The sequence below is a fragment of the Neolamprologus multifasciatus genome, chromosome 20 (genome assembly GCF_963576455.1).
Source record: "Neolamprologus multifasciatus chromosome 20, fNeoMul1.2, whole genome shotgun sequence".
Classification (NCBI taxonomy): domain Eukaryota; kingdom Metazoa; phylum Chordata; class Actinopteri; order Cichliformes; family Cichlidae; genus Neolamprologus; species Neolamprologus multifasciatus.
In genome coordinates, this window is record NC_140458.1 from 11,451,239 (window position 1) to 11,463,879 (window position 12,641).

Here is a 12,641-nt window from a genome sequence, read left to right on the forward strand (position 1 = left end):
TAATCTGGAAAATGTATATATGTAGTGTGGGTTCATTCACAGATTTTTATTTTTTCCTCTCCTGTCTTACTAAGGCCCAGCATACAGACTGCAGGTTAGGTTTAAAGCTGTTACAGTGCTAACAGCACAGAGGTATAATAGAGACACTAGTTTTATTTTTCATTTTGTTTTGCAGTAAAAATCTGAAAACTTGACTGTAGAAGAATGTTGGTGTTTTATTTAGTGGGGGATGTGGATTCCAGCTCTAAGAAAACTGTAGATCTCTCCATGTTTTGTGGACTTTGTGTAAGACTGAAAGTATCACATTGTTCTAGGAAAAAATAAAACTGATAAATCTGAAATGACTTGATGCATAACTTCTCATTTGTTTAGGAAATTGCACAAAATGACAGTGAGTACTTTTGTCAGACCTTAAAGGATTTAAGGATTTATTTATTTTTTCAGGAACTGCTGACAACTTCATTTGAGACAACTATAATTAAATTTGTATCTGCTTATATTTTTACTTTGTGTATAGTGTTTTAATGTGACATTTATAAGGTAGAACTGTCAAGCTAATATAGTAGAGTACCAATATGTTGGGCGCCTCCTGGGTGTGTCCTGCTGGGAGACCAATGGGTAGACCCAGGACACGGTGGACGGGTTTTTATCTCTTGGCTGCCCTGTGAACACCCCAATGTTCCCCTTGATAACCCAGAGGAGCTGGCTGGACAGATGGAGCTCTGCGTTTCTGTTTAGGCTGATGCCCCCGCAACCCGACCCTGGATAAGCAGAAGAAAATTCAGTACAGCTAAAAGTAGTTTGTGATTGCAGAAAAAATGCTGCAAAATTATACTTAAAGCATAGCTGAATTAGCTTGCAAATGACTACTAAGTCACTGGTAGACTGAGCAATGGTTAATATGGTTGGTATACATTCACCAGTGACTATGTTAGGTACACCTGTTCAACACTATTTCATCAGGCCAAGTGCATGGCAGCTCAGTGTATTTAGTTATGTAGATGTCAGTGAGCCCATGACATTTTAACTTGGCATCAGATAGGTACAGAAAGGTGAATTAAGTGACTTTGAATGTAGCATTTCAGTTAAAACTCAACATGCAACATTCAGATGCTAGGCCTGCCTCAGTTCTGGTTTGCAGGGGTATTGTGATGGTGTGAGCATATTGTCTTGGTACACTCTGGGTTCAGTTAAGCATTGTTTAAACACCACAGCCTACCTATTGTTGCTGACTGCGCCTATTTCTTTATGACCACAGTGAACCCATCTTCTGATGGTAGCTTTCAGCAGGATAACAGGCCATTTCTTTAACAAACTGGGGTTTTTTGTTTGTTTTTTTTAAACTATTAGTGTGGTGAACAGTACATTCACCACAGTAATGGCCTCCACAATCACAAGATAACAACCCAGTACAGCACCTCAGGAATGTGGTGGAACAAGAGATTCATATCAAGTTACCTAACTGGTGATCTTGCACTGACAACATTTTTAACTATTTAAAGACTAAAATTAAAATATACAAAATCATTAGTTCTAGGAGCCATGTTACATCAATGTAAAAAGATACGTAATAAAAAATAAAAGACAATTCTAATATTGTGTTAATGTTTTGAAAATCAAGCTTTCTTAAAAACTAAACATGTTTTTATTATAGTTTGTTAGAAACAAACCTACATTTAGGGTATGTAATGAAAGTAAACTAGGTTTGACAGATTAATCCCATACACGGTTAAATACAGAAATTATAACCTGATAAAGTTCCAAAGGCTTTTTTTTAACTGAGAGAAAGGCTGCATGATTTGAGAGGAAAGTGCATGTTTGAAAAGCAAGTTGAAAACATCCCTTTCATGATCATAGCACATGTTTGCATGTTCCCTATCTTCCCCTAGATGAGTAGACCAATCTTGATACAGCTTTGCACAAAGACTGAGTAAGACATTGTGATTGCTCTCATATATATGGCTTATACAAAAATTCTAAACAAATCCCACAATGGTACTGTACCATCCTGGCACTGTTATTTACCAACTGTGGAGCCAAGGTCATCCTGGCGATGGGCAAAAGGTGGATGTGACTCCAGGGAGGCTATGCTTTCAGCCACACATCCACATCCAGATTTCCACCCAGCTGAGCACCTATGGAAGATTTCAGAGTGAGGTGTTAGCTTTTCACGGCCATCATCAAAACACCTTTTGCTTTAACGGTACTCCATGGTGCTTGGTTTTTCCCCATTACTTAAACTATCTGTACCTCACAGGATAACGACTTAACTGCTTTTCCAACAGCACAGTCCCAGTGCTTGTGCTACTGTTGAACAATTTCTACATGTGAAGTAGAACGCATTTGGACATATTTGAGAACCGATTATTACAGGGTATTATGAGCAGAAACCGGAGGATTCCCATGGTAAGAAAATCGCAGAATTCGTGAGTAGCCAATCATTGGTGAATTTCTTGTGGTAGCCCTTCCCATGATCGGTGACGTCGATGGCTCCACTTTTTCAATAAAACACGTTTATTTTACCTGCTTTCTTTTCCCAGCTGTGATTTATATGCAAGACTTTATAAACAGAAAAAAAAATGTTGGAATGTAATGTATTTGATATAATGTTGCAACCAGTATCCAGTTTTCTAGACTGTGTTATCAACTTCTGATCATTCTTTGAAAAGGTTGAAGGCCCTGCTTTACTCGTTTGACTGCCGTACTCGGTGTTCGCCGTTTAAAAAAAACAAACTCATTATGTATTATTTATCTTTTAGTCTTTTTTAAAGTAAAATAATAAAAACTTCTTAACAAAATTGTGTGTTGCTGTTCTTTTGCAGTTTTGGGGGGCTTTTTTGTGGAAATACTTAGAACTGGTTGTGGATTTGACACTGCCACCAGGTTGGTAGAAAAAAAAGAATACTTCATACTAAAACTATTCATGTCCTTTTACATGTTTTAATTCTATATTTTATATTGTATTTATTTTCTGTCTGTTTTATTTTCACTCAGATTATATGTTCTCAAGTGTTTTATATTATAAGTAAAATTGTCGGGATATTAGGTCCGTAGGTGTTTAGACACTTTTTCTTTTTAAATATTTATTCATTTAAACCACTTAAATTAAACCTGAAAGTGAGCTACATCTTGCTTGATTTAAAAACAACTGTGGTGGCAAAATAAAAATAAATCATTAAAAACAAAACAAAAAAAAGCGTCAGAGTAAAATACTTATGGATCTATCTGTATTTATATTTTTGCATGCATTTGAGTTGCTAGTTGCAGTTACATACTACAAGGATCCTGCAGCTTCATAAGCCTGGGTAAACCGTTTGAGGTGTTCGGACCGGAGTCAGGTTGTAGTGACTTGCCATAGTAGTCGCCCTCTCTCACATCACTCGCAGCTGTGGCTGAAAGCTCTAGAAACGTCTAGTGCGCTCGGAGTGCGTCAGCACTGCTATTCCGTTCCTGGGATACGCAATAAGATCCGGAGTAGAGTCCAGGGGCTAGAGGCGTTTGCTTTGGCCGTGTGTTGGGCGGCATTCCTTCTTGTTTTACAGGCGCCACCGATCTTTTTCACGAGGCTGTTTTATCTGTGATAAAGAAATTCACTTCACACCAAGACATGTAAGTTGTGGGGAGCGTACGTAAAGGCGCAGTGGAGGGAAAGTGCGATAGTACAGGCTGAATGATTAGCTAGCTTTAGCAGCTTGAAACATGCTGTTGGAAAGGCGGGAGGGTGGCATGGCCTCAATGAAGTAGGGACTCAGCGTGACTCGCTGCCTTACAAACCGGGTAAAACCTCACAGTGTATCGGCAAGGCTAATATAGCAGACCCCTTTATCCTTCATTGGCGAAAGAGTCGGTTTCTTTTAGCTGTAGAATGGGTCAGGTGTACCGCATGGCATGACTAGCGTAGCGGCACCGCTGTTAGCTTGGCTACAGGAGGCTTCATTAAGACTTCTGGAAGGCTAAGATCAGATTAGCATCGGATCTGCGGCAAGATTTCAGATTTATAAAGAAAAACAGACTCCATCAGTGGTTTTGTTTGGGCTGTAACGATGTTTAAAGCTAGCTACCCCACACTGCATTGAGGATTTGTAAGAGGATTTATCTAATGAGACAGTCACCACAATGCTAAGAGAGCAGTAAACATACCTGTAGCTTCCATGCAAAGACCAATTAATTAATGGATGCAGGTCAGCCATGCTCATGCATGTGTTCTGTAAAATTACTTGAGGTGGAAGTGTGTGGTAATGAAGCCAAATATACCCATCATTTAATTTGTATCCATTGGGGTAAAAAAAAAAGAAAAAAAAAAGCACATGGCTTTTCTGTTCATCCCTCATGTTCAAAGTTAGAGATGAGCTTTTCAGAACTTGTCATGCTACTAGATCACATTAAGTAAAGTTAGCAACACTGGCTCACATTATACCCTAAAGACTTAAAAGTTAAAAGGAAAATTTGAGAAGGGGCCCCCCCATCCACAACAGCTTGTAAATGTGACTTGTCACAGTTTAGTATCCACAGATGTTTCACTCTTGATACTGGAGCAGTGTGTGTAACTCGATGCTCTTTACAGCAACCTCACACAAAGGAGGTTTGATAACAGGCTGTCTTGTCTCTTCACCAGCACTCAGATTATTTATTGTGTGTTTGTTTTTTTTCATTGAAGTTGTTTTTGAAGGCTTGAAAAGCTGAACTTTTAAAGGATAAAAGTGAGTTGCATGCTTTTTCTTCTTTTCTCATGTCCTACATTTTCTTAAAGGCATCCAGCGACTGCCAAGTGGTACGACAGGAGGGACTCTGTTTTTATAGAGTTCTGTGTAGCAGACAGCAAAGATGTTAAGGTCAATTTTGATAAAACAAAGTGTGGTTTCAGGTGAGTTTTCCTAATTCTGGCTACATTTATCTGTACATTTCTTGTTGGACCGTCTCTTATATGGTATATTTATAGTGAGTATGTGTCTTTGTTCCCTGCAGCTGTCTTGGAGGAACTGACAATGTGAAGCACGAGAATGAAATAGACCTTTTCGATGCCATTGATGAAAATGTAAGTTGTACTGACCACTTTCAAAAATGCTATAAAACATTTATTCACTGCACACAACGCAGGAGTGACCGCATTTGTTTCTGTGCTCTGTTTAAACCTCGACCCAGGAATCCAAACACAAACGCACAGACCGCTCAGTGTTGTGCTATCTACGAAAAGCGCAGCCAGGGAAGGCGTGGCCGAGGCTAACGAAAGAGAAGGCGAAGGTCTGCCACACGTGAGGACATCTGAAAAATATTCAAATTTAAGCAACGACAGCAATTTTTTAAAAAAAAATGTTGACTTTGTTTCCACAGCTGAGTTGGCTCAGTGTCGACTTTAACAACTGGAAAGACTGGGAGGACGACTCAGATGAGGAGATGGGCAACTTCGATCAATTCTCAGATGTAAGCGCTTTGATAAAATCATACTTTATATTTGAAAAATACTTAATTAAAAAACACTTTTCATGTAGTGAGGCTAATACAAAGCTTTAATACAGAGAGTTTCAAATTGATCCAGCAAAAGAAACAAGTTTGAAGGCGAGATATAGGGTACCTGACTGTAAAAATACTTTTTCCCCCTGCTTTTTATTTTTTTTAGTCTAAATAAACTCAGCTAAAGCCAACAAATGCCAGAGACATAGAAAGTAACCCTCTCTTTTCTCTTCCAGTCATATGTCATCCTCCTAAAAACAGTAGGTTTAGGCCGACTTCTTGCAGACTCTAGTCTCGACTCTTCCAGGTGAAAAGTCCTGTACTTTAACCTACTTCCCCACATGACCTTCTTCAACATACTTTATACTAGGGCTGTTCGATATAACAATATGTATCGGATGACGATATAAAAACGTCTATCGTTTCATTTTACGCTTTCGTTTCGTGGTGTCGCAAAATAAACCGTTTATGGCAATATTTCTTTCACCGTTTTGATGGTCACTGTAGTGGCTATATTAATTTCTTACAGTTCTCTGTCTCTTATATTTAATATAACCACACCATGGACGGACAAGCGCCTGTTTTTATGCGTTGTCGTTGGCAACAACGACAGTAAAACCATTGTGTCCGCTTGTTTATTTTCCACATAAACCTCTCACAATAAAGCTCAAGATCCTGTTGAGACTTTTCAAAATAAACTGAATCACATGAAAGAGTAATGAAAAGAGTATGCAGAGTATTTACGGATGAGAAGTAAAAACGAGCCGCCAGGTGCTAAAAGAAAATAAACCTTAGACTCAAACATTAGAACAGGCTTTTCCCTGCAGCACGCCGTGTAATAAATACTCACAAAGAAAACGGCGGCTGTTACAACTTATGTCTAAAAATGTATCGTTTCATGCATCGGTTTAAACACTCGACTCCAATTACATGACGCCCAGCTGGAAACACTTCATGCAAGTCGAGCTGCCCGAGATTCACAGAATTTACAGAAAATGTTACATTTTTGTGATTTATATCGTTATCAGACGATAGAATTCTTATATCGGGATATGACATTTTGGCCATATCGCACAGCCCTACTTTATACTACTTATCAGATCTGCATAGGTTGAAGTCTCCCATCATCTGCACATTTTTCTGAATCTAAAAACGTGACACCTATGTGCAATTGGTTGAAAGGTTATTTTATTACTAGTGTATCTAATAACAACAGAAATCTGTTGACTACCCGTGTCTGTAAATGATAAACTAAACAAGTTGTTTCTGCTCTGTTATTGCCAACGTTAAAGTGGAACCATTGTGCTTATGTTTGGCCATATGTACTGTTACAATGGTGGATGCTGGTGAATGGTCATATTAAACAAAGTTTCAAATAATGAGTTCAGCAGATTTTCAGGTTGCTCCTGTTTGTTAAACATCAAAGCTTCAAACTGCTCTAAATACTCAGTTTTAGTTGTTTTTAACTACTCTTGAATCTTGATGAATTCACTAAGAGAGGTTAAGTCTAAATAAATATAGGGCGTCCACCCAGGAAGCGATTTGCTCATCATGTATCAGTCTGTCACTGTTGGTTGCTAGTGGACATTCCAGGCTCCAGTTGCCTCGGTAACCCTGTAAAGTATTTACAAACCTGTCATACATTAATCAGCAGTATCCCCAGCTCTCATTGGTACTTGCTTCAGTCGCTCACCTAGAAGTTGGGAAAAGTAACCCTGGACTCACCCACTTCCCATTGTTTTTATTGTGTTTTAATATGAATGATCATTTTGAATATGAATTGTGCAAAAGTACTCTGGTAGAGTCCAAGATAATATAGAACCATGTATTTTTTCATATAAAGGGCTGGAATAAGTGTAATGGATCTGCTTTTAAAAAAACAAAACTGTTTTGACTGACTAATGCATGCCTCAAACCTAATCTCATGAGGAAGAAGGGGAAAAAAATCAATCTGTCTTCGACTCGTTGGCATTTAAATGATGTGGCTTTAATTGCTAATCTTATATTGCAGATGATGAACAACATGGGAGGAGAGGATGACCTACCTGATCTAGACGGTGCAGATGATGTAAGACCTCCTCTTCAGTCATCTCTTTGATTGATCTTATATTTATAGATAAGGGAGATTTTAATTGGTGACACTAGAGGTTGTGGACGTAACCTAAGATCGATTTCACAGGTCTCTTATTTTTCTCTTTCAGGATGAATCTGCAGATAGTGACGATGAGAGTAAGTGTTTGAGCTTCTGTAGCATCTACACTTATAGCTGTATTTATTTTTATTTTTTCAATCAATTTTTAATGTCTCCTTTTCACTTTGCTTTCAGAAATGCCCGATTTGGAGTAGAAGACCATAAAACTCTGGAGAGAAAACAGAAGAACAGAACAGAGAAGACTATTAACAAATGTATATCTTGAAACTGAAGGCAGTGACAAACAACTGTACATAATGAGTCAGTAGCCATATTTAAATCCATAGCCTCAGCTCCAAACCTTTGACCAATCAGTTCACTGAAGGTTGATATGCATGGTATTGTACAGAGCAGCTATCTCCACTTCCATTTGCTGTACTGCACCTTTTGGATATCTTGTTTTACTGTTAAATATTACAACTAAGCACACCTTATTTGTTGGAGGAAAAAAACTGTATAGTTGTCCTCAACTGAGCAATGTGTGTTAAAGAGATTGACAGTCTGTCTTCAAATGAATTGGTTCAAAGCTGATTAGGCCCAACCATTCCTAATGTTGTGGTTTTTAAGGTAGTCGACCAGTGTAGTTTCTCATGATTTGTTTTTTTTTTAAAGAAAATAATTAGGCAAATTTACCAATTGGGTTCTTCTTCAAGCATCTCTCATGTACGGTGAATTAGAGATCCAAGAAGACTGTTTCAGTAGCTTAACCTTCCAACTTACATGTTTCCCTTTACTTCTTGTTTAATGCTCGTTTTAAAAAAAGAAAGAAAATTGGAATTTTCTGAACTCATTCCAGGCATATTTGCATCTTCCCAGTGATCACCTACTGTACTTTGTTAATCTGAATTAATTCAACATATGGACTATCTCTTTATACCACCTAACGTGCACACTCGTGTCAGACTGCACAAGTGAGCTGACATATTTTGCAGCTGGTAAAGAGGCTTGAAAAACGCAGCGTGATTGAACGATACGGCGACATGTAATGACCAAATTATACTTGCACTGTCAATAAACTGTAAGGGGAGACCAGTAATGTTGAATTAGAGTGGGGATTCTTTTTTTATTGTCTACATCTTTCTAATAAACTGTTGAAGAATCATTTTTAAATGCTTTTTGTTTTCTTAGATATGAGGTGTCAGGGTTAATGAGTTAGTCTGCCAATATCACCGGAGTTTTGGGACGACTTCTAATCATTGGAAGTTAAGGCTGTGCAAATTTGGGCTCTTATTTGAATTGGATGCAAATGAATACAGCAGGAATGATGTAATTCTACTCTCTCAAGTTTATAATGTGAATGTTTTTTGCCCAACAATAGTAGACTGAGTTTAATTTTGGGAGACGATTGGGAGGGGAGGTAAATTTCATAAGTGCATCAGATTTTTCAAAAAGAAAATGCATCGGGGAAAATAAATTATGACAGGCTTGCCACTTTATTAGGTACACCTGTTTAACTGCTTGTTAATGCAAATATCCAATAAGCTAATCACATGGCAGGAATTAAGTGCATTCAGGAATGTAGATATGCTCAGGATGGCCTGCTGAAGTCCAGACTGAGCTTCACAATGAGAGGATTCAAGTGTCAGACAGGCTGGTCTGAGGGATTCTTCTGCATAACCATCAAACCAGACCAGTTGTAGTTTTGCATTTTCCAATTTTTATTTTAGTTCGTTTTGACTCTTTTTTTTTTTTTTTTTTTTTTTTTTTTTTTTCTTCTTTTAGTTGAGTGTTAGTTTCAAGGTTGGGTTTTGTCATTTCAGTTCAGTTTTTATTGTATGGGAATTTCTTCCTTTTACTTTAGTTTTTATTAGTTAATCTCTTTTTTGATATTACTGTATGGAGAACATATACGAGAGGCAAGATTTGGGAAAATCTGTTAAGATACTGCAATAAAAATGTAGAACTTCTTTTGAACACAGTTAACTCTTACAGTCCTGTAGACGTCCAGCAAACCAAAGTCTCACCAAACACCTCCATCAAAGACTCATCAGGCAAGAAGTGACAACAAATTTTTACCAAATTGGCAAAGACTAAAACTAGTTAATTTTTCAAGTTCACAAAATAATTTCAGTTAGATGTCTTTCTTATTTAATTTTAGCTATCTAAAATGTTTGGGTTTTTTTTTTTTCCACATCTAGTTTTGTTTTTTTGTTTTGTTTTAGCTATAACAAACTTACACCAGACCATCTTAGGTGATGGTTCCGGGAAAAAGAAAATATCCAGTCAGTGGCAGTTGTCTGGGTGAAAAGGCTTTGTTGATGCCAGAGGTCAGAGGAGAGTGGCTAGTCTGCTTTGAGCTGATGGGAACGCAACAGTTACTCAAATAATAACTTGTTACAACCAAGGAACGTAGAACAGCATCTTTGAACAAACAACACATCTGTTAGAAACAGATGGACTGTAGCAGCAGAAGACCACAACGCTTGCCACTCCTGTTAGTTAAAAACAGGAAACTGAGGCTAAAATTCCCACGGACTCATCAAAACGGAACAATAGAAGACTGGAAAACATTAGGGGAGACCGGGGATAGTTGTAACGTTGGTCAGTTGTAACACTTCCAATTTCTCCAATCAGGGCTAAGTTTCAAATGATGTGACTCATCCTGTGCATGCCCAATTCAGTTCTGTTATCACATGTGAAAAATCAGCACATTTTGTCAAACACAGACAATTTAACACGAAAAAAAAGTAATTTGTATGCCAAAAAGTAAGATTTTCTACTTTATTTCAATTTCTAATAGCATTATCTGCTTTGCAGTTAAACTCATCAAACTTAAATTATGTTATTTGTATGTCTATGGGGATATATTCTGTGTAGGTCTTTAGTGCTAATGTTTTAGCCGTTGGCTGTAATGTTAGCTAGTTCATGGCTATAGAAGTCTGGGTCAGTTGTAACAGCAACAGTCTGGGTTAGTTGTAACAATAATGTATGTTACAACTTACCACACTATTACTTTAACTTATATTAAACAAGTTGGGGCAACGACATCAGGAGAGAGAGGTTCACTGGTCGCTTTTGTATATGCGGTTAATGCCATTGGCAACACAATTCCTCCACTGTTTGTGTTCCCACACATACATTATGCAGGCCACTGTGTCAGAGATGGACCAGTAGGAAGTATTGGTAGTGGAAATAAATCAGGATGGGTGCAAGAAACAGATTTCCTCATCTTTCTGAAGCACTCTGCAAACCACACCAAGGTAAGCCATGATAAAAAGTAATGGAATTGCGATGCTGGTGAAAAACTACATTTTTTCAGCTTCATTGTTATGTTCAAAATTGGTGCAAGAGTTGTAGGTTATAATGCCCACTGAGCCAATGAGGCCAAACTCAAGGAAGACCAACCAAAATTAATGAAATATTCAGTTGCAGAAAATTCCATAATTTGTCTTTTTTGGGGGGTTGGAATATGTTCAAAAGCCAGATTTCTGCATTCTATCACACACACACAGCTACATAAATGGTTCTAAGTGCATTCATGTGTTGAATAAAAAAGACTACATGTTAATGTTTTGTCAGTACCCTTATTTCATTGTGTTACATTTCACCCCAGGATATGTTACAACTAACCCAGACTATGGGGTTAATTGTAACATTTCACTCTTTGTGTTTGAGACCATACCATGCAATGGGTAATTGTGCTGCAGAGAAAATAGCTGCACTATTTAATAGCCGAGACATGTAAATACTTTGCATTACATTTTGAATCCACTACCTTAAAAGAGCTCCAATTTACAGACAGAAATGTGAAAAATATTACAACTATCCCCGGTCTCCCCTACCTGGTCTGATGAGTCTTGATTCCTGCTATGACATTCAGATGGCACAGTCAGAATCTGGCATAAACATCATGAAAGCATGGATGCATCCTGCCTTATGTCAATAGCTCAGGTCGCTACCAGTGGTGTAATGGTGTGGGGGACATTTTCATAGCACACTTTGGGCTCCTTTGTACTAACTGTCATGTCATATCACAAAGCTCAGATCATCTCAAACTGGTTTCTTGAACATGACACAGTCATCAGATCTCAGTCCAGTAGAGAACTTTGGGGGTGTGATGAAACGGGAGACACACATCATTTGCAGCTAATAAATCTCCAGTAACTGTGTGATCCTATCATGTCAATATGGAGCAAAATCCAGAGAAATGTTTCCAGCATCTTTCTGAATCTTTGCAATTAAAGCAGTTCTGAAGGCAAAATGAGATGCTATACATATCTAACACATGAGTTAGTGAGTGTGTATTGTAGAGCTCAACTATAAAATGATTGCTGGGTGTATGATGCACTAAATAATTTACTGCAAAGAAAAGGAGGTGGATGGCAGTGAAGCTTCCTAAACTAGTGAAATATTATAAAAGACCTTTAGGGGGCATCAGTGAATTGTATTGGGATCAGCCGGCATGGGATACGCATAATTACATCATTTTAACATACAAAACGCCCACACGTCATTTACCTTGTACTGGAGTATTTGTACTTGAGTAGGATTTGGGGTAACTGTAACTTTTACCCCTGTGTATTTCGGCGCTATGACCCTGAAGCCTTTAGGCTCCTCGGCCCAGAATATTAGCATACTTCCTCTTCGGGCCTGAATTTCTCACTGATTGTCATTCAGCAGAAGGTGACGGTAATAAGCAACATGAGTTTCCTGTTTTCACCCTGAAGCGCATTAAAATAAAAGCGTGGCTCTCATATACAGAAAGTTTATGAGAGAGAAAGAGAGACACGGCAGTCATATGAGTGAATTAAAACCCACTAAAGAGTTCTGCAATAACAAAAACTGTGGTACAAGTACGACGTCAAGAGAGGAAAAAAGCTTCTAAAAACTTACTTTGCTGAAAGTTAATAATCTTTGAATCTTTTTTTGTTTTTCAAGTGAATGTCAATTAAGATAAAGATTAAGATAAAGCTAAAAGATAACTGGCCAAATATGTACCTGAAAGTGTTTCACGATGACTGGTGAAACTTTCCACTAGAGGACTCAAGAAGACTGGAAG

General features: G+C 38.0%; 1 protein-coding gene and 1 long non-coding RNA gene across 2 annotated transcripts; one reads left to right on the plus strand and one right to left on the minus strand.

The window, feature by feature from the left end:
• Positions 1-24: 24 nt before the first annotated feature.
• On the minus strand, positions 25-3,371 carry LOC146494499 (uncharacterized). Its single transcript, XR_014871548.1, has 2 exons — positions 3,276-3,371; positions 25-2,135 (listed from the first exon to the last, which is right to left on the minus strand). It is a non-coding gene; the product is annotated as an uncharacterized LOC146494499 (long non-coding RNA).
• Positions 3,372-3,452: 81 nt separating this feature from the next.
• On the plus strand, positions 3,453-8,248 carry LOC146494500 (prostaglandin E synthase 3-like). The gene is made up of 8 exons (XM_085146008.1): positions 3,453-3,609; positions 4,751-4,864; positions 4,966-5,035; positions 5,143-5,241; positions 5,332-5,421; positions 7,463-7,519; positions 7,653-7,680; positions 7,778-8,248. Coding segments are annotated over exons 1-8 (480 nt in total). The 5' UTR covers positions 3,453-3,607; the 3' UTR covers positions 7,798-8,248.
• Positions 8,249-12,641: the final 4,393 nt, after the last annotated feature.